The 22912-nt window shown below is 38.2% G+C and overlaps 1 protein-coding gene across 1 annotated transcript in view; it reads right to left on the bottom strand.

Moving 5' to 3' along the window:
• LOC104539321 (parafibromin) overlaps positions 1 to 22198 on the bottom strand; it is a gene marked incomplete at its 5' end in the record, with an annotated part of 86012 nt that extends 63814 nt beyond the window's left edge. The window contains 3 exons of the mRNA XM_010182814.1: positions 9529 to 9593; positions 20797 to 20875; positions 22100 to 22198. Of these exons, the coding sequence (XP_010181116.1) occupies positions 9529 to 9593; positions 20797 to 20875; positions 22100 to 22198 (243 nt within the window). The remainder of the gene's footprint in view (positions 1 to 9528; positions 9594 to 20796; positions 20876 to 22099) is intronic.
• Positions 22199 to 22912: the final 714 nt, after the last annotated feature.

The following is a 22912-nucleotide window of genomic DNA, read 5'->3' as shown; positions in this document are numbered from 1 at the left end:
TCCTCTTAACTCACTTAGCTTATCTGAATAGCATCTTTTAAGAGATTTTTACATGAATGAAGACCAAAGAACCCCTTCTGAGCAGCAGTGATGCAAGCAGTTTCTGCAATAGCATATTGCTTAGTGAAAACATAAATAGAGTTCCAGATGGCGGCTCTGCAGATCGCAAATCACAGGTATATTCCGGAAGGTATGATCAGTATTGCCCAAATGCCAGTTGAGTGAGCCATAACTAATGCAGAGTTCATTATATAGTCTTTACAGTCATTTACCTAATGAGAAAGCCTACACTGAAACAGACTGCATCCAGGACCACCAGTAACAAACCTGAGTAAAACTGCATTTTGCCTATAGATTCCTGTCCTAGCAAAGATAAATAAAACATGTTTAAACATCCTAAAAGTAAGGATGCAGATTGAACAGCAACAGCATGTGGCTGCATAAAAGACACATGCAAGATTGAGATGGAACAATGAAATCACAAAGTTAGAGAGCAAAATATAGCCAGCCTGAATCAATCACCTTCTTAAAGGGTGCAAGAAGGAACTGCCTTAAAGGGTTAAAATATCACCCATTTTGCTCTTCTAACTGGACTTTCTCATTAGTGATGCTGTAGTGCATTCAAGTTGCACTAAATGACAACACTTACGATTCATCCTCTAAAACACTGAAAACCAGGGTTCTTACCTTAGCATTTCATTAACATTTGCCTCCAAGGGTCTGTCTCAGTGCTGAGCTCCGTAGGTTCCGTACGCTTAGAAAATACTATCTTTGCCTTACATATCCTGATGCAAGAACTAAAGAACACCTATAACACGCTCTTGCACTACCTGCACACCTGCCAAGCAAGTCTGCCACACTGCGAGCACCTCTGGTTGGATTCAAACAGCCATGTACTAAAAGAGCTCAAAATAATAAAAAAAAAAAAATCAAAACAAACCCACATCTGCAAGAATGAAAAGAGAAGGACCTTTAAAACAGACTCCAGAACTAAGCCCACAGATTGAAACAGCAGTCCTTAAGAATGTTCAGAGAGAGCCTTGACAGCAAGGACAAAGTAGAGAACTTACAGAAATAATAATTAAAAAAACTCATAAAAGAGAATTTGCTCTGGTTTAAATTAGTAGTGAGTAGAACGAGTGAGATGTATGTGAGACAGCTTTAAGGCATGTATGTTCCTGTGGATGTTGCTAGGGTATCCTATTTTTGAAGCTCAGAAAAAGATACAACTAAGTTACATGTAAGCAAGCACTCCAATCAGAAAACTTGTTTCCACAAATAATGAATTGTATCTTACTCCATTAGAAACAAATAACCAGACAGTAAAGTGTCACATGGCCTAATGACAATGGTATAATCTCAGAAATTGAACAGAGAAGGAAATTTTGACTGTCAACACTGATTAGTTTACATCAATGACTCAGTCAATCATTAAATACTTTAACTGTAGCTCTGATTTAGTTACTGTATCATTAATTGCAAAGTGTGTTAGAGACCCTTAAAACTTTGTCAAAACTCTTATCCAAAGACAATGGGATGGCTACCCATGTGATTGCTTTGGCAAATGTAGATAAACTTGCTGGGAGAAGAAGGGATGTTAAAACCAACTACCTTCTGCTCCCCCCATCTGTCACATGCTCATTTCTGCTGGGTCCATAAGACCTTTATACCACCTTCAATAGTTGTGAATAAATTCTAACACCACACAATAGCTAAGTTGTTCCTTCCCCATTAGAAGAAATTTGGTAACAAACTGTCAGTTGAAAATGCAGCTATTATACATTCAGTACATGTTTGGAGATCATTTGTAGAGGGAAATATGTTGACAACATTTTTTACCATACAAGCTCTGAGAAGCACATGATGTTTCATCGTTCGGAACAGTTAGGACAACGTATAAAAGTCCTGAGCTCAAGTTCAGCTGATATCATTGAGCAATGTCCTACAAAACTTTCATTAATAGCTATTACACACAAGACTTAAGACCTGAGAATGTAAGTGAATTCAAGCATCTATATAGGATTCACGCAGAAAGTAGACAACCAATTCAAAGAACACAAATGAAGCTTCCTAGACATTTTTATCTGGGATCATGCTTCCAAATGAGTGACTCCTGAACTGTTCATAAAGCACCTGACTCCAAGCACACAGTGTACGTGGCAGATGAGTTTCTCAAGGGACAACCGTAGGGCTAGCAAATAAGCTCCTATCATTCAGCTTCAGGTGAAGACAGGTCTAGCAAGTCATCTTGAAATTAAGGCTCTCAAGCTTTTGTTAGTAAAGCTCCCTGGACCTCTAAAGCTCCACTTGAATGTATACTCAAATATTTTGAATTCTCATACTTGGCACTCTTCCATTTAAATCACTCAAGGGCCTGACAGGAATACCACAAGCACACTTAGCACACTGACATAATCGAGCTTTACACATAACAGTGACTTCGGACACATTCTTCAGTAACAAAGCTGGGCTCCAGGTCTTGCTCCCTCTTTTGTTCAGTAGCACACTGGGTAACACAGCAGTGCGAGACTTCCAGATGTGTGATTGGATACACAACATCCGCTTCTTTTCTTGAATTTGCAGTTCTTAGTCTCAAAATAAAATAAAACCTTTATAAGGAACAAAACAGGCAGTTCTATTGCATAACGCAGTAGAACAGCAGGATATCTTGGCATAGATGTACATGATTTACAAACGACTGCAGCATTGTTCAACCTAACACATTGTCTTGAAAGCAGCATTTGTATGTGATTTTCCTCGGTCTCTATCAGTTTGACTATTTACACTACAACTCTTTAAGGGAGAGTCATTTATTTAATGTTTGAAACATGATAGAGGCAATGAAATGCCAACCAAAGAAATGGCTGTGTGAACCTTTAAAACATAAAATACAGTAATAGATCCTAGGAAACCTGGTTGGCATTTCATCCACTTTCACTAGAGTAACAGAGACACACAAGGCCTTGTAGTCTGTCACCCCAGAGCAGGGTAAGGTTGCTGGCAGACTGTTCTGGGGAAATACTTATTTCTACAGCTCAAAGATTTTTTGAGTTAGTGGTTAGCCCTTAACCCTCATGAACCTAGAACATCACGGTTATAACTCTGGTTAGTCTCTGTCTACTTACAGATAAGTATGCTTAACATGGAAAAAAATTACTAATTCAATGAAAACAAAAGTCTCTACCTCCAGCATCATCTATAGAACATCCTTCTAATAAACAAATATGACAAAGTTTCCTCACCTCTTCTTGGTAGTTAAAAACTGAACAGTACTCTCACAGAGAGTTCACACAGAGGGGAGCGGGGGAGTGGGCAGGCTGGTGCGACACTTGCGTCGAGAATAATGGCCAGCTTATGCAGAGACTGCAGGAAAATTACGCTCTGCTTCAGAACCCGTTTCAAACATGTTCAAAGAGTCTCTTGTTTTGTTGATTCCTTCCTCAATACCACTACTCTCAAATATTTTAATGAGATTAGGACATGACATAGAAAACTGATGACATGGATAAACGGTTTCTCTCTCCCATGTAATATTTATAAAGTATTTAATTCTTCACTTTTGTTTTCAAAGGTAACTGCTATTTATCTGCATATTGACAGACAACGTCCATCATAGGCTTCTGAAAAGTCATTTCAAGTTTTGGCACTGAATCACAATCTTAATTCCTCACAATAAATTAAAGATCTCATGGATTTACCTACTTACACAGAAGCATATCAATTATCTGAAACCTCTTACATAAAAGATGTGTATACAGCATGTTAATTGCTTCTGCTCCAACTCGCTTCCTCTCCAATGGCCCAGTCTTTTAAGGTGCCATAAACTCAGCATTTTGCTTTATTCTACTACACATCAGTAATATTCTACTACATTTAGTAGCACACTGGCAACAGAGAAACGTTTAAGTTTCAGATGTGTGACTTGTTATACGACATCTTTTCTTGAATTTGCAGTTCTTAAGTCTCAAGGTAAAATAAAACCTTTATAAGGAACAAAATGGGCTTTTGAAAAACATACCAGAGGTTAAACAATCTCTCTGTTAAAATAATAAAACCACTGAGACTATACCGTACTCAAAAGTTTTTTGAGTCTATAACAGAAACATCCTGTGATAATTAATTAATGCTCAAAATCTGAGACTGGCCACAAACTGCTAAAAATGCAGCTGAACCTGTAGGTGCTGAACCAGACTCCCAATTTTTCTGAAATTAAGCCCATTTGTAGTGTGGCTTACATGGGGACCTTGTTTTATTAGTTGTTCTCTGTCAGGACTACGTGATGCCTTTTTTTTAATTAGCAACAGTCTCATATGTTTACTCAGGGTAATTTTACAGCTGAGAAATTGTTGTAAAGCCTTGCAGTTTACACTGGAAAGATGGATGTTGCTTTTGTTAATTTGTGGTAAAAACATTATCACTGAACTCGGAAGCACTGAAAACTTACACAGAATTTCTTACTGGAGATAAAGCTTACATGTTTGAATACACTGCAGAAACTTGCTACAAGCAAAGTGCCTCCGTAACTACACACTGTTTCTCCAAGTGTAGCCTCGAATTACTGATAAGGAGATCATCTCAATACCTCAAAGAGCCGTTGTAGCAACCTGTTTAGTGAACAGTAAGAAACGACAGCAGTAGTTATGGCTGCTTATGAATGCAGATGATCAACAGCTTCCAAGACCAGCAGCACAAACAAGAGACAAAGGAAGCTTCTGAGCTTCAGTAGCTATGAATAACTAAAAGAAACCAGAAGTGAAGAACAAAAGAGCTTTCTAGCAATTATGAAAGGCAACAAAGTAATTGCTACAAGGGCCTACTGCAATACTACGCAGATCTTATTTGCCTGCACCCAAGTTTATCACGATGCTGAATCACAGCTCATGACTAGTCAGGACTCTGAACTCAGAGAATCATTCCACAGAACCCCCGCAGGCTCTCACTCTATTCCTTCCTTTCATATTAAAGTAACGAAAACTTAAAGGAAACACACAAAGATGAGTAAAACAAGCATCACTGTGACTATTATTGTCATGGAAAGACAAATGTTATTTGCATGTGCACACAATGAATGCAAAGCATGCCCTCAGCATGGAAGAGGATACACTTCAATACCATCTATAAAAGCCAGCTTTAACAGACACTCGTAGAGCAAGCAAATTCTCCCATATCCTGACATAAAGGCAGATAGCTGGTTTGTTCTGATCTTGACATCTCCAGCTATAGTAACAGTTAAATAATTCACATATTTTAGTTACAGAAACCATTAATTCAAAATTCAATTTCATTTATATATAAAAGAAAGGCTTCCACTAGATGATACACACTCCCAAGTTAACATTTCTCTTTAGAAAAGCAGAAGGCTAGTGCCTCGAACATGTCAAATTTACAAAATTAAGAAAGAACGTGTTGAGAATATCAGCTTAAAACGCTCTCTCAGCATTCCCTCACACCCTGCGTGGTACAAAAATACTAACATACTTATCTTCCGTAACTCTTATTTGATCCATTTCTAACAGTAAACTTTCCTACATAAAAACCGTAAGTTGCCCTGCTATACAGGGGATTATGCTTTGAAGCAAAGCCCGTAGGTAGACCTGCAGGTTTCTGAAAGTCACGCTGCACTATTTGCAATGTGAACTGCTGGGTAACTAGATAGCAAGAGCTACCCGCCAGCAGCTTACTCATTTCCAAAATATCATCAACCCAGGCAGACAGAAGGTGCCACAGGTATTAAAAAAGGCTGAGAAAGATGTCCTGTTATAAATAATTCCAGGTCCAGAATAATGAAATCATGCCTTCACAATAAAAATTCATTAAATAAGTCAGTTCTTCCTAAGAGAAAGTAAGTGTGCCAATTAAGCAAAAACCCTGTTACAGGGAAGAACTGCCAGCAGCACAAGTTATTTTAGCTGACATTACTTCAGAAAAAGCCCACCATTCACCATCTGTTCTGGCACAAATTTTGAATGCTAAGAAAGTTTCCAACATCACTGATGAAAAGAAAGCAGTCGAGATGAAGAAGTTTTTGTTTTGCTGTTAAAAAGAACAAGCATCTAGGACAACTCACATTTCAGCAAGAACAAACACAAAACAGAAGTTCTGCACATTTCATAAAAATCATCACAAAGAATTACAATAAGGCAGAGTGCAAGTGGAAGACATGTAGGGAATACAACAGGAAACAAATGAAAGCTTCTTACAAATTCGACATGAGAAGTGTGTGGGCAACTGCAGACAGTGGAGTTCAGGGCTTTAAGAAGCATACATCTACAAAGTTTTTCCCAGTTGCTAACAAGACCAAAACTTCTGGAAGCTAAAGGCTGCATCAACCTTTTAAAGAGAACACCAGCCATCAAAACAAACTGTTTCATTCAGACAAAGAAAATAAAGAACAACACATAAGGAAGCCAAAAGAATCATGTAACACAGAACAAAAGTAGGGGTAGATGGTATTACCAATAATATTAAACACTCAGATAACCTCCACACTAGGATAAACAATCTTGTCCAATATGCAACTCATAACCAAAGTAGAAACTGGAGGAAAAATAAGAAGCTAGGGGAAAAATTATAAAAAACTAAGGTAAATAAATAATTCATCTATCTCAAGGCAATATTTATAATTTCAGAAGCAGTAAGCAATTCTTAATGCTTTTCTACAAACCATTGGTGAGATTTCACTTACATTACACGAAATTTTACTTCTCCATGATGAAAAAAAGATTAATTCTAACTGGAATAGCTAGAGAAAACATACATGGGAACTGAAAGCTTATTTCAGACGAAGACTTGTTTAGCCAAGCAAAACAAGAAGTTTTAAGAGAATATGACTGATCTCCATAAACATATGAATGGAAACAAACACCAGAGAAGAAACAGAGGAGCTACCAAAGTCAAGAACAATGGTGTAGAAATGAACTCTTCAAACATCCCCATTTATCTGCAAATTTGAGATCTGAAGTACGAAGACAGTCTCTAACAAAGAGCTACCTAACACTTCAACTCACAAAAGGGATTGTGCGGTGAGCTGAAAACAAGAAACCGACTCAGCAGATGAATGCCAAGTGAAGTTTATATTTTCTACCTCTACTCTTACAGCTACAGAGAAGGACCCGACTACGCAGCCAGTCAGGATGTTCACATACTACAGCACTTTCCCATCCATCATTCCCATACTTTATGGCCAGGTGTTCCAAGACCGAGATTTCCTGCCACACACCACGCACACCCCTCACCCGGTGTTCTGGTCGAGATAACCCAGGCACGCAGTGCCTTGGGTAGTTTTCAGCTCCTACTTTTAGGCTGGCCCAAGGTCCTGTTATAATTAATAACAACATAGTTTAGTCTTGTAAAGATTGCCTTCGTATAAATCCCAGCTGCTATTTATTCTCTTAATAATATTCTCATGGGAATACCCAGCTTCTGCAGTGCCTTCGCTTGCAGCCTGTTGATGTTTCTCCGCAGGATTATACCAATACAAGGAGGACAGCAGATGACGTCATGCAGGCAGAATGCAATTCCAGTGCTATCCCTCCATATTCCTGAGTTAGTCAGTGAGTATAATGTATTTTTCCATTAAAATTCTAGAGAAATAAATTACTTTCCCATTTCCTCCCTATTTTGTCTAGCATAAAAATAGGAAAAAACCCCACTATCTTCAAGATTATGGGTTAGAACTATGTGGTCCATTACTCTGACAAAGTTTAGACAAAAACAGATGGACATTTCTGTGCCACATAATTAACAGATTTATTTCTCCCCCATCTGAAACATAAAATCAGTATGTCATCATAATTTATGAATGAGCTAAACATTTAGGGCACATTTTTAATAGTCTGGAAAAGAAGGCTTCAAAAATCCCTTACAAGTTATTTCTTAGAAAAATGCTAAATGACAGATGGAGTTTTAATATTTCTCATGACACCATATGATCCTTTATGTGCAGTCATGCAATACTTCAAATGGTTAATTCAAAAAAGTCTAGTTTGTTGCAAAAAGATTTACTAGTAGTTTACTATCAGTTATATTTTCTTTCTTAATGGAAGAAACCAGAGAGGACAGCTTAGCTACCTCAAACTCTAGGTAGTATGCTGAATACGTGAACTAGGATTCCTAGAATAAAAGACCTTAATCATTTTTAATGAACTTTAAAAAAAAGTTACTGTGCATTCCTTCACTTCTAGTTTTTAACCCTGTCAGTATAAAGCGTTTCAGCATTTCTACCTTACTATAATCCTTTTTTCCCCTTCCTTCCTTCTTTTTTCCCCTCCTCACAGGGCAATTTAAACAGAACCCATTTCAAGTCACTACCATTTGAAACAGATGCATTACACCATAGAAACCTGGGTTTGGCATAACAACAGTGCTTGATCCCTCATAGAGCTGCCCTAAATTTGTGCAAGGTTCAAGAACAAATCTTCAGACATAAAAGGTTATTTTCAACCTTCACTCAATTTCTGAACTCATCTAGAAACAACACTGCTTTTTGTGGGTTTTGTTGGTGGGGGTTTTTTTGTGTTTTGGGTTTTTTTTTGTTGTTGTTTTTTTTTTAGGTACTTTAAATCCAGAGGAAGTTGGGAATGAAAGATTTGGGCAAGAACATTTATCAAGCAAGAAAAAGCTCTAAATGTTATTAAGAAATCCACATTCAAGATCCTATTTTATGTTCAAATCAGGAGTGCAACTAGAAGCAGTGCATGGATTTAGGAGAGTGTTTAGTGCCATGTATTAATCAGACTTATATAGGTATGCAGATGGCAAAAACCTTTTGTAGCATCAGCACTACTTACCAGCAGATCAAAACAGATTTGCTTGAGAGCGTTCAACCCACTTCCACAAAAGTAGACAAGTATCAGTCAGTAACAACAAAATCTATTTGAGGGTCTCTCTTTCTCAACTCTGTACATGTAGCAATTCTCACTGACAGCATTGTCAAGTCATACGAAAGAAGTTCATCTCACTAGGCTAGAAATCTTCAACAGTAATGCAGAGGTCAAATTCTTCCACCACTGAACAAATTTATTGTTATTAAATGCACAGCAGGAAACAGAGCAGTACTCCAAAACTCAGCTTTATTCTTTCATTTTTATGAGTATAGTTTTAGCACTTATGATAATGAAATATGTCCTTCATCGACATACATAAGGCTAGCAAAAATCTGAGTATCTTAACACAGTCAAGCACAAAAAGGTTACACCTCCACAAGAACCTGCCAGCAAAACCTTCCCACCACGCCTTTATACTGGAGACAAATCCCTTAAGCAAAGATTTCTAAAATGCGCAGCCCAAATCAAAACATGTTTTATTTTTCACAAAGAAGAACTTTCCTCAATGCTGCCAGTCAACCAAAGTGACCTTCCAGAGCCTAGGCCAGGCCAACAAGAGATACATAGATAGATAGATATATCTATCTATATATACCTATATATATCTCTATATATACCTCTATATAGATCTATATATACCTAAATATATATAGGTACACTAACATTTCTCTAAAATAAATTTAAGGAAAGACTTTCAGCTTACCGTTACAGACTTCAGAGTCATTCCGTGATAGGTGCCCATGGTATCGATTTTAAAGCCTTCCGTTTCTGCAAAGGAATATAGTTTCTTGTAAATTATTATGAACATAGGGATAACATGTCTAAATGGACAACACTGGAAATATATTTGAAATTATTTTTGCATAGAACACATCTTACTATTGGTAATGCTCTAGGTTGTTCACAATAAAAAAGGTGATTAATAATTATGAAATATGTTTTCTTTAGACAGAGGTCCATTTGATATTTCTGCTTCCTAAGACCAGAGTATGCTTTTCCTGCTGCATGGAATCATTCAAACCGCTCCAGAGAAAGGATATAAACGTAAATCTTTGTGAGATTATGTCACAATCTGCATGCAGTCTCAGAAATTCTCTTCACTACAAAATGGAGAAGTACCTCATATTCCCAGAAAGCATTATAATGCAACATAGTGAACTTGTAACTGTGTTAATGGAAAAATTATACCTAAGAAACTGGTTTGCATGCTAACTATAAAACCATGGCCACTTAGCACGATAAGGTCACTTCCAGAGTGCAGAAGAGCAACAGTGTCATATGATAGAGAGGACAGACTCTGCATAAACTCACACTACCTGACTAAAGGTGATAAAAAGGGTTGTTTTGGCAGGGTTGTTTTAGTAGTTTTAGTCAGACTGAATTTATGCTGAGCGTCAGAAGCCTGCAAGTGCTCAGTGACTAAACCTGCTGCCACTAGCCTGTTTGCTTTTGAATACTCCTCTGTCCTCTAGCATCAGTCAGCTCCTGAATACTGCCAACAGGACTTCCAAGAAAATCCTTTTCCTTCTGTAGATTCCCTAGCCTCATGCATCTACAATCAACTGACCCCATCAACCAACTATCCAGCTGATTCATACTTTAAAGTGGCACGATAATCAGCAATCAAACCATGATAAACAGGCATTTGTCTACAACTAAGCAACTTTCAGGCTATTTCAGCAAGACTTGGGTAAAGTTAACTGATACTGTGCAGAAACAGCTATTGGGAATTGAAAAATTATTGACATTTATTACACCACCTTCATACAATGCATCAGCACAAAAATGTAACAGACAATAATGCAGATTCAAAGTAATGCTCATACCTGAGCCTAAAATAAGTCCAAGAAAAATATCAGAGTTTCAAGACAGAGCTGCTTGCTCTTCTTGTGAGTAAATTGACTTAAATTGAAACCCAGACAACCTTGAAAACAAGGCAGATGCTCTGGGAAGCATCTATGGTTGCTCATCCTTTCTTCCTTAGATGATGAAGATTATCAGACACTTTCAGGAAATGAGGCAGAAAAGTTTCCCAAATTCAGTAACTCTCTACTGCCAGAAAAAGATACAGAATCACAGAACGTTAGGGATTGGAAGGGACCTCCAAAGCTCATCCAGTCCAATCCCCCTGCCGGAGCAGGAACACCCAGATGAGGTTACACAGGAAGGCGTCCAGGCAGGTTTTGAATGTCTGCAGAGAAGGAGACTCCACAACCTCTCTGGGCAGCCTGGGCCAGTGCTCTGTCACCCTCACTGAGAAGAAGTTTCTTCTCCAATTTAAGTGGAACCTCCTGTGTTCCAGCTTGTGTCCGTTACCCCTTGTCTTATCATTGTTTGTCACCGAGAAGAGCCTGGCTCCATCCTCGTGACACTCACCCTTGAAATATTTATAAACATGAATGAGGTCTCCCCTCAGTCTCCTCTTCTGCAAACTAAAGAGCCCCAGCTCCCTCAGCCGTTCCTCATAAGGGAGATGCTCCACTCCATCATCTTTGTAGCCCTACGCTGGACTCTCTCCAGCAGTTCCCTGTCCTTCTTGAACTGAGGGGCCCAGAACTGGACACAATATTCCAGATGCGGTCTCACCAGAGTCAAAAACTAATCATACGCCTCTCACCAGGAGGTGAGGTATCTACTCTCTGAACACTGTTTCTGGTTTTACCTTCTCCTCCTCACCCCTTCAATTTTGCCACCAGACCTACCACCTTCTAAGTGGAGAGGCCTTGTGTTACCAAACATATTTTGTTTTATGCAGTCACTTCAGCTCCAGCACGTCTCAAGAAGCACTTCACCCCTCCCCTTCTGCCAGATTTCGTATTTTTGAGCTACAGAGTTGATTCTGAGAAAGAAAATGCAGGTACAGACAGACATGAATGCAAGCTTCTCCACAAAACAAAAAAAAAAAAGAAAAAGAGCCCAGCTTCTCTCTATGCTGCCTTTCCACTCAACCCCAAGACATAGTTATGCATTGAGTCTTAGCTTAAGGCTCATACAGCTGAACTTCAGCTAAAGGTAGTGTAGCTGCATCCGATCAACACTTCCATGGATAACAGCTTCCTCTGTGTCTATACAGGTCACACTTCTGGGCAAGGAGCACATTAATATTTCAGATTATGCCTTGCAGAACACTTTGTGGGGCTCCTCTAAGTTGAAGGGATGCTTTTGGTGACCTGCAGTGACATAAATCAGAGGTGAACAATCCAGGCTGACAGTCGCTTGTGAATTTCAGGAGGTCACCACCAACTGAGGAACCTTTCCCCTTTCCAGACTGACCTTTTATAGGTTTCTCTTGCCTATGTCATGGAGAATTTCCAACTATTTCAACCAGAAGTTCTTCCCAAACTCCAAAGAATACAAGCACGCCTTAACGGGAGCAGCAAAGCAGCATGCCCCATTGTGCCTGGCCTGCCATGGTTCCTTTCCTCTCAGCACAAATCCTGGTTCTGTAATTAATTATACGTATTTGCTCCCTGCTTCAGTTCTTTCTTTCCACTGAACTCTTTCTACTTTGTCCGTAATAAAACCACGCTTTACTTCTGAATTAATTAAAAAAACCCTAATGCAAGTCTCCGTCAGCATTGTGAAGGGAATAAAGGCCTACAGAGCCAGCAGCACAGCTAGAAAGCAAATCAAAGGGTAGAGAGGCACCTGGCAGGGAACAAGTCTCTGCTCAACTGCCAGTGGTTTAAACTTTTGCAAAATCTCCCCAAGTGCCTCATGAAATGTGTCCTGGTTCATTTAATGAGCCACAAGAACAGAGGCTCTGGCTCTCACCAGCTTCCTGCTCCCAGCCTTGTGCTGACCCTTCCTCCTAGCAGGAGGAGCAAACATGTAAGATCCCAAAGAGCTACCTGTTGCCTCAAGCATTAGAGTGGGCAGTTCTGTCTGCTCAACATTTCCAGCAGCTACACAGGCCTTCCAGTGCTATTAAACAGCTACTCAGGTAGTTAATAAAACAGTTCTGACAATCTGTAAATAGTGGCATAGTACTTTTCCTTACTAATGTAAATCTAAGCAACATTAAATGGTCAAAGCAGACTGCAGGTTCCCACTTACATTCTTGCATACAGTTACTGAGGCCATCACGAGGTTTACTGCAGACCTCAGGGTCTGCTATCAGCAGGTAAGGTGGCATAAGTAGAAGAAACCACTTCCCAAACTGCCTACCAGCTGTCAAGTTTCCTGCCTCAAACTCCCAAGCAACTGGTGAATGAGAGTTAAGCATTTCCACCTTTCAGATAGCCACGGTAACCCTCCTTTAACTGATAACAGCATGGACTCTCCTGTCTCAGAATACAGCTTTTCTGACCTGATTCTCTTGCATTAACCACCTGATATTCTACCAGTCAGCCACTCACTTTTCTCCCAGAAATAAACACTGCTACAAATGAGAGCCCTGCCACTTGCACTTCTGTGCCTTTTCTTGAGGTCTCAACAGGTTGCACACTTGGCCGCATACAAAAGTACCTTCAGCTCCGCTCACTGCGTGCGGGCTGTGCAAACCAGAAAACAAATGCTTCCAGGTCAGGGACTCCACAGTCACAGCAGCATTCACACTTAAAAAATTGCTGAGGCTGTTTGCCAGGTTAATGCAGCTGATTGTAAAAGGCATTCAAGGACCAGACTAGAAAGTGGAGAGGCACTTCTTCCAGAGCCTTCTCCAAGGGCTGCGGCTGACCCTGATGTGGCTGCTCAAAAGCAGACCTGGGATACAAGATCTTCGACCCAGAGGCCTCAGTAAAGAGGAGCAGAACACAGAGCAACCTGGAGGGCCACAGAATATAGACCCAGCATACATCATGAATGCTGTACCGTACCCTCTGAGTAAAAACACAATAGCAATGTTTCTCCCCTCCCTATCAATCCAGGTCAAACCTGTGCTGCTGAGTCATGCACCAGCACAGAGATGAAATATTAATGCCTGGTCAACAATTAGCTTGCAACTCCAGTTTCAAAAAATCATAGCTTTACTGATAATAACAGAGGAAGCAGACAAAATTATAAGCCATCTATTACAAAGAGGGTATTTAAAAAGAACTCTTTAAATAAAATTATTATGATGGCAAGACTTTGGACCTTTATCTTTAAACTTGGAACTGGATGTAGAACAACGGCTAAAAAAACCTGCTTGAGATTCTTCAATACAAGGGTTTTTTCAATAAAATTAAAACAATGTTATCAGACATTTCCTGTAGGCAAAAAGCAGTCCATATTAAGTATTTTAAGCGCAGGTCTAACACTAGAGAGTAAAGAATGCAAACAATGCTCAACACTGATATATTGCAACAAATTATATCGCAGCTTTTTCTGTTTGCCAAATATAATCCATTTTATAAACATATAAGCATTGTTAAAAACACCGACTTCAACAAATACCTTAAAAACAACTTCAGAGACTCCGAATACAGTAACTAGTACTGAACAATAAATTCTAATGCTTCAAAAACAAACTATCAGTTAACATTAAAACAATCTTTACTTTTCCAGCCACTACATTTATTATGATCACAATTTCACAGATCAACGACCCAAAAACCGTCAAAAGAATCATAGGCTTTTCCAGTGTGGTTCATCACTCATTAACTGTCTAGCATCACCACACATCCATCTGAGTGCCTCCTCTCATTTAAAAGAATTAGGCCTGCAAATGAAGATAAGCACACTAATGCATCAGCTTATTGGACTGATTATATTATCCATCACCATTTGGGCGTATGTTCCATTTTCTTGCATACGAGTATTAATGTTCAAAGTACTTTCCATTTGCTTAAAGCCCACTGCTCTACACCAATGTAGGTCACTCTGCATTTTGATTCTGCACCTGCTGCAGCTCTAGGCAGCCAATCCAGGTGCAAACTTGAGCACTGATAGGTTACCAAAAGAATAATAGCTTTAAAAAGACTCAAATTAACCTGAATTTCTGGAAGGAAATATAGGCAAGCAGAAACAGAACAAAGGAGCATGTCTCAAACACTGAAGAACTCGAGCTAAAGACCTTGTTTGAATTGTGGATGAGTAAGATTGAATAGACACTTCTTTTATCAGCTGTATACTCTTCAAATCCCAGACAGAAATAGCTCTGCAGATTGCCCGAAATGATTCGCTAGCCCACTTCACACCCATGGCAATTACATCACTGACACCAAATTTCATTCTACATAAGAGTTTATAGAACACTCCCTTGCAGCACTATACCCTAACAAGTAAAAGTTAAGTTTCACACCTAAATTCCCAAGCTACACCGATCAGTTTACAAAATCCTCTGCACAGTTCATATGTAACAGTTCAGTAATAATCTTACAAGTAATTAACACCAAGTTATTAAAAGTTCTTCACTCTTCTGTCCTAAAAACCATTACAGTATGAATCTCTATGTTTTTCCAACAGTGAAGTGAATGTACAATACATGAAACTATTTGGTCACACCACCGTAGAAAGGAGAGAGACTGCAATTATTTCCAAATAAGAATCTCCTGCACATATTCTCTGCTAGAAAAAAAAAGCAGAATCCTATAACCTTAAAAATGAATGCAATAAATAAAAGTCTAACAAGGCAGTCAAGTTTCAGAACTCTGGATCTTCTTGCTATCAATTCTCCTATTCTCCTTGTGTGAACAGAAATCACACAATTTAAAAGAAAATACTTATTACAAGTGACACTTTATAAAGTAACTTTCTTAACAATGCATAGGAGAGAGGAAAAAAAAATATGGTCCAGAGTCACCTCAAGTTTGAAGACTTCATAATACTCAGCTGTAAGTGTTAAGCCCAGACAACAGACTGAAAGCCAGACATACTTCTGAAAAAGTACAGCCACGTTTGGAAATCTAACACAATTACAAGAATAATTCAAACACAAGATGACAATAGCAGGAAGTCAGCAGCAAGCTTTCCCAATGCAAAGACTTCGATGTGGTAAACAATATTCTTTTCACCATTACAGACTGAAATCACATGGCTGTACAGCAAGACCCTCTCCAATTTACACTAAATAGGACTAAAAGGTCATGGGGTTTTCTTTAGTATTTTTGTTCAGTGGTTTGTTTTTTCTTTAGGGTTTTGTTTGGGTTTTTTTATAATGATTGGCTCCTGCTATGTTGAAACCTTGAAAATAACAACATCAGGCAAACAAGAACAATGCTCCTGGAACACACCTTTAAGACCCAGAACTTAGAGCAGCACAGAGAAACTTTACTTTGTCATCTATACAGAGAGATACACTCAAGGGGTCAAAAAAATGCAAGTCTTCAAGACTATCATCCCAGCACTATTTCACACACTGGAATTAGCAAAAAACCAAGCATGTGAAAAGGACGATCTCAGGTAAGCCACCCAAAAAAATGAGGAAAAAACCCAAGGTATAGCATTTAAAACAGTTTAGTATCTAGAATGTCCTGCAGCACAATCACATCGGCACAGTTTGGGTATATCACTGGCCGAGCTGCAAACCATACACATCAATAAACATGCATTTAAGTATCAAACGCTGAGGCACACAATAGAGGACACAACATACCTTCCTAAGTATGAAATGACATTTGGGCATAGGATTTTTAAGTTGTGAAAAGAACTTTAGAAGTATGCTGCTCAAGAAGATATAACAGACTAGTTCTAACAAGATGGTCTGTGGAACGAATAAAATACCACTAGTAAAGATGCACATTAATAAACAATATTAATAAAGTGTTAAAAAAGTTAAAAGTGAGTAATATGAAGGAAAAAAAAAACTACCAAGGGAAAAGTTCAGGAGGTTTGGCACAGTATGGAGCTGTTTATGTTGTTGAAGAGAGGATGCCATCACTGACTGCCTGAATGAAAGCAGCAAAATCAACAGGAAGGAAAGTGCAGTCGAGAGCAATTGCAGTGTGTTCACCTCCTCACCTCAAACCACTTGGCAGTGCACCTGTCATGCTGAACTGCTCAAGTAATATGTTCTTCTACTGTGGAGATATCTAGGACATACAAGTTCTACTGCAAGAGACATTCCAATGCATTTCCTATGGTGTGTACCACAGAACTTCAAGTTTAAGAATGTCAAATTAAAGGTTTCTCTCTCCTGCCTAACCAAAGCTGCAGTAACAAGACACCCATTTAAGAGAACACTACCAACTACTGACTCAGGGCTGCATAAGCACTTCCCTTGACTGCAGCTGTAACTGATTATTTGCTCTTCAGGAGTAGTACCTTACAATTACCAACCTCCTCACAAGTACTATTAAAGCAATCTCAAACATAATAGCCACGAAGCCTGTCCCATCTGGCTTGAAGATTTTAAGTGAGCCAGCCAGAGAGGCATCCTGATACACTGCATCGGAAATAATGATCTATCACAAGAAGCAGAGAAATTTGGCTGAAACTAAGCAGTTTACTTAATGCATCTTGTGTTAAGATTCCTAAATTTACTATCTTGGCTCTATGAGCTTTGAATTGTTTATGCTAAGAACATGACTGTTAATGGAAGAATTCTGTCTTAAACCACACAAATACTCAAAGACAAACCAGTTTACCGCTTTGCTGCCTAAACTTTAGGTCTTCATGAATACTATAACATTGTATGAAACCGCAGACAGACAATAAGTCACTGCTGTGAGTTCTTCCTATAGTTTCAATACCACTGAGAAAAGAACAAGCCGGTGAGACAAAGGCAAAACCTTGGAGATGTTGCCTCTCTCAGCTTTGTTTCAGCCAAAAATCACTACTACACACATTACTAAACACATCGTACAATCCACCCTTCCACAAACTCCAGCCAACCACAAGCACAGTCATATAGAGTAAGATGTGTAAACCCTTCAGAGTCATACAAATCTATAGGCTTCAACTTTATCTCAGGTGCTATCCTTCATTACTAATTAACATGGATACCATGGTATAAAGACTACAAGTTATTATACCTAGAACTTAAGTAACCATCCTTGTTTTCCTTAAGAGTTCTTTCCCAAAATCCCCAATACTGCAAGCTTCCCAGAAACACATGGAATTCCAAGTTCTTACTAGATTGACTGTAAAAAAAACCCGTTGGTAAGGAAAGAGCATGCCTTATTTGACTTTTATTGATGGCTGCTTCTACTTGCAGTCTCATTTCTGCACTAAATATTTGGGGGCCACAGCTTAATTTTCAGAGCAGTTAAATTAAAAATCCTGTAACGAATTAGTTCACCTGTGATACAGCTGCAAGTGATGTGAACAGTTTTACACAAATCACATGCCTATGCTGAATGGCACAGGAATATGTTAATGCCTAATTATGGCTTTTGAAAACTACCTGTACTGTGTTTCAGTTAGACTATAATTTTAAAGTCATAGTTTTATAATAGAATACCCCAGAAACAAGCAAGATATGCTATTTTCTAAAGTTAATTTGTAGCCGAGGAAGGTATCTCAAACAGACAGATCCTCTCCTAAGAAAACCAGACGTTAATTACCAATTCTATGTCACTTCCATAAATGTTGTATCAGTACCTTCCGTAAGTCAACCCTGTATTTGAAATACAAATTAGACATTCAATGCTAGCCTACATTTATCTAACTTGGTATTACATCAGTGCCATTCTTAAAGTACTAATTCTTTAAATACACCTAAAAAACAGAAATATAAAATTATTTCTGTACATGACTAAACCAAATAGGAGAACTGGAAATTGAAGGCACGTAAACATGTCCTAGAAAGAAAGAGTGATAATGATAACTACCCAAGAAGAATATGACCATTTCATAACCACCACAAACCTTTCAACTGGAACAAGAGCTGCAGTCCAGTCCAGCACTGACAGAAACCCCAAGGGCACATTTTCAGAATCACATAACATACAAATGCATTTTTCACCAATATTCATTACATTTCTTGAAAATAATTTAATCTCTTGTTTGATTTCTGCTCAGAAATTTCTACATTAAACCTGTACTACTGGTGAACTGCTCAAACTCTTCTGTGCCTTTTCTTGCCATGCAAAACTTATTCTGTTCTCTTTTGAACTACATACATGTGGTAAAAGCATAAAATACATTCACCTGTTTAGTAAAGATGTTGTCTACATGGGATGCTTACTAGAACTATGTAATTTGTCATCTAGAAGGACACAGACCATTCCTTTATCCAAGTTTCTTGTTGTCAGAGTCTGCTATGAATTATATGCATTGGCACATTCGAACTGTTACACGTGTCCATTAACTTCTTTTTCCACCTTTTACTTCATACTGTCTAGTATAAGTATTTACTATTTTTAACTCTTAATAGGAAATGGTAGTAAAAGGAAAACGACTTCACAAATACATAAGCCATGAAAATTTAAAATATTACCAGAAGCAAATTGAAGTAGTACTAGTGAAAACATTCATGGAAGTGTTGGTTTGGGGTTTTGTTTGGTTAATTTTTTTCCTCCTTCCTTTCCCAAATTCCCTTGGCTCTTATCAGAACAACTAATTCTTCATGGATACTATTTGTAGATTATTCTTCAATGTTGAAAGAGGTACCATATATCCTGCTTCAGCTTTCTTCTCCTACACCCCATGCAAATGTCAATGAGTAGTAATAAATAAAAACTACTGTACTGAAATAAAAGTATATTGAGGCCAACAGAGAATAGACTTCAAGAGGATATAATAGAATATCTGACCTAATTTCCTATAGTAAGTTTCACACACACAAAACTCCTCATAAACCTAACAGATGTATTCATATGTAAATTGTTATTTACAAAACCTTAAAAAAAAACCCAACACCCCCCTCCCTCCCTGCAGCAAGGTGCACAGTAGTCAGATTTTGAAATTCTTGTACATTATCCATTATGAGGTGCATGGAAAACATAGCAGTCACAAATTCCTTACAGCATAAAATTCTCTTTGGTGTTATATTTTATGCTTTTTCTTTCTCCAGCTACAATCAAAACTGAATATCAAAGTAGTACTGTAATATACTCTAGCTTTTTTTTTAATAGCAAAAATGATTATGTCATTGCAATATAAAATTGAACACAATCAGCTGCAGTACAATACTTCCACAAAACCTGAGAATTCACATACACCACAAATTAATGTTATTCAGTTTCTCCAAACAAAAACCAGTACTACCTTGGACAAAGCCGAATACTCTAAAAGATGCAAGCTGAATTGCTCATCTACAGTTTAAAAAGGCATTTAGCAGCATGTAAGTTCTTGCAGCCAGAAAAGAAAGCCCTTCAAAGCCTGCATTAAAGAGAACAATGATTTTGTTTGAGAACTAGAAGGAAGAGGCAAGTCAGAAGTGTAACAAAATTTGCCTTGCCCTCTACAAAACACACAAAAACATTCAACCATAACACACACAAGATTTGCAAAGTAAAACCACAGCAAGACATGAACATTAAGTAACTAGAATTGGTACTAAAATAGGTTACAAAAACCAAGGGGGACAGAATAAAAATTTTAAGTTAGACAAATCATCACTCAAGCCCAAGGTTACACCTTGTTTTAAAATAAGTGATACTTCTTAAATACTGTAGGCTATTTCCATCTTCTCTCCAGAAGTGTGCTAGTACTTTGCACTGCTGTTAGCAAATTGTTTTGCAATTTAAAGAAACAAACTTAATATTTACTTGTAATTACCAGTATTACCTTGTGAAGTAATTGTGATTGTTTGGGGACAGGCAATCTATTTCATTTTATGTACCTGACAGTCCTATTTGAAGTTCTGCTTTTTAATTAATTGCATATGACCTTCCCTAGACAAATATTTCATTTCCCCCGCCCCCAAGAAGTTCTCATTTTAAGATTTCAGTTTGCTTTCTAAGAAGTAGAAATAATTTCTAATAAATATTTTTAGACTTCATTACTTGGAAAAGGAACCTGTAGACATAGTTACAGCTTTTTTGTCTGTCCTTTAGTTTGAAAAGTAATGGCACAGAAAATCCCCTAATACAAACTTTAGAACTCATCAGTTTCATCTCCCCTTTTTTTTTTTTCTTTTAAAATAGAGGAATTGCAATCAGCTTACCCTCTTTGCCTTTGAATCTTTCCTGATCGTATCTGTTGTAGGCAGCTGGAATCGGTTGCTTATTTCGTAAAGTGGGATCCTAAAACAAGTTAAATAAGAATTGTAAAACGTACTAAAAGATATTTGATGTTTTCTGAACTTCATGAAGTATTACATGGAACTGCTCAAGATTATAAAATACTTCACTTTTGTAGGAGTTTCAATGCATTTGAAGACTTCTGATGTGTTTCCCTTCAACATCCACTTACAATCTCACAGAAAAAAAGTTTAGAAGTACCTACTGAAAGCAATGACAACAAACTGAAGTGGCAGTAACAAACTACATGAGCTAAAATCTGGAAGTTTTATGAAACTGCTGAGTTTCTGTAATATCTGAAGTATTAGCAGAGAAAAAAAAAACCTATCAACTGGCTTATGATTAAGCCTTCAGCCACACAAAAAATGTTCCTTGCCAGCCTGATTAAGCTAAAGTTCTGCTATATCTACAGAATAAAACAAATTTAGAGAGAGAAAAAAAAAGGTTTTTAAAAAGCTAAACACCAATTCAATCATTTTTGTGGTTGGCTTGGTTATGTGTTCACAACTACTCTGAATAGGACATTTGAATACTCCCACACACAATTTAAGAAATACAACAGAAAGCAAATATTTATATGTTGGAATTCATCTTGCTATTTCTAAATATAGTTCTTTGTTAAATGCAATAGCAGCAAAACCAAATCCAAGTATGATTAAATAGCTTTCATAGCAGATTGCCACTGAGTTCAAGAATATATTAGGTTTAATACAATTCAATAGTAAGCACCATAATACAAAACAAATCCTGTCTAATACCTAGATAGACTTAAACAAAGTTTAAAGTCTGCCCCCCTGATTTATTACAGGCAAAAGAAAGCTGGTTCAAGCTGTTCCCACTCATGAGTCATATTCCATGTTCTTAAAACACTTGATACCCTCTCTGTCAGAAAAACAGCACAACATTTTATTTGAAATGGCAGTAGTCTTATCTAATACATTTTTTGCAAATAGATGCAGGATGTTGCTAGTGGTTGATAGATGCAGAAGCTGGCACTAGCAGTTTAATCTCTAAGTAACAAGAACATATTGAACAAATTAAACTACTATATTCAACTCTTCACATACCAGTAAATGTAACTTAAGTCAAAGAATATCTGTGGAGCTATGCTTGGAAGTTGTGCGTTCACTGGAACTAAACCAAAACAAATTTTGTATCTAGTAATGACAAGATACTCTACTCCCACTTTTGGTGTCACAGCCTTCATATTCCAAGTGCTGCTCTTACCGTTGGTGCTGTATTTGGTGCAGGTCTTTGCTCAGGTGCTCGGCCTTCTTCTCTGGCTTTTACTGATTGAAGAATTGCAAAAATATTCTTGGCAAAGTTCTGAAAAACATCAGATACCCATCAACTTTGCTTGCAGAAGACACCATTTGGTTAAGTCATGCTTCACAGAAAAAACTAGTACACCAATTTTTCAGAGAAATATTTTTTGATTACTTTTCTGTGACAGGATCCAAGCATTAGCACAGTTTTAAAGCAACATTCCTACCTCCTATTCTTTAAGGCCCAAACTTGCTAAATCTAACTGGCTTCTTTACAGCACACAGTAAACCAAACTTCACAAAGCACTTGTAATCTCCTTATCCCCTCTTGCCTGCCATGCCCTTACGACAGTCCCTTTGGAATTCTTTGTGCTACAGCAAGAAAACCTTTTACCCAAGACTTCCAGGAAAAGTCTCGGCTCTGAGGACCAGCTGTGTCTCCACTAACAAGAGCTCTCTGCTGACTTTTGGCCTTCTGACAGGATCTCAGGCCCAATCCCACTGTCTGCCTAACCCTGTGCTACAAGTTTTCCTCCACCCAAGCCATGCTCAGCTGCTCTTGGAGAAGCCCTTAAGAACCCTTGGGAGGCTTTCCCTGATGCTCTATGGAGCAGCTGAGGCAAGGCAGACAGGCAGCCACCTTCTGCGCCTTCCAGCAAGGTCCTTGAGCAGAGCAGAACATGCTTCAACTGGACGTGAACAGTTCACAGGCACGACCTTGTCAAATTGTGGTGCAGTGTTCTTAATGTTTATTTTGAATTAGGACCACATTCCA

This window comes from Mesitornis unicolor, unplaced genomic scaffold (genome assembly GCF_000695765.1).
Source record: "Mesitornis unicolor isolate BGI_N332 unplaced genomic scaffold, ASM69576v1 scaffold7554, whole genome shotgun sequence".
Classification (NCBI taxonomy): domain Eukaryota; kingdom Metazoa; phylum Chordata; class Aves; order Mesitornithiformes; family Mesitornithidae; genus Mesitornis; species Mesitornis unicolor.
Note: the sequence above shows the minus strand (reverse complement) of the source record. Positions and strands in the feature narration are given on the sequence as shown.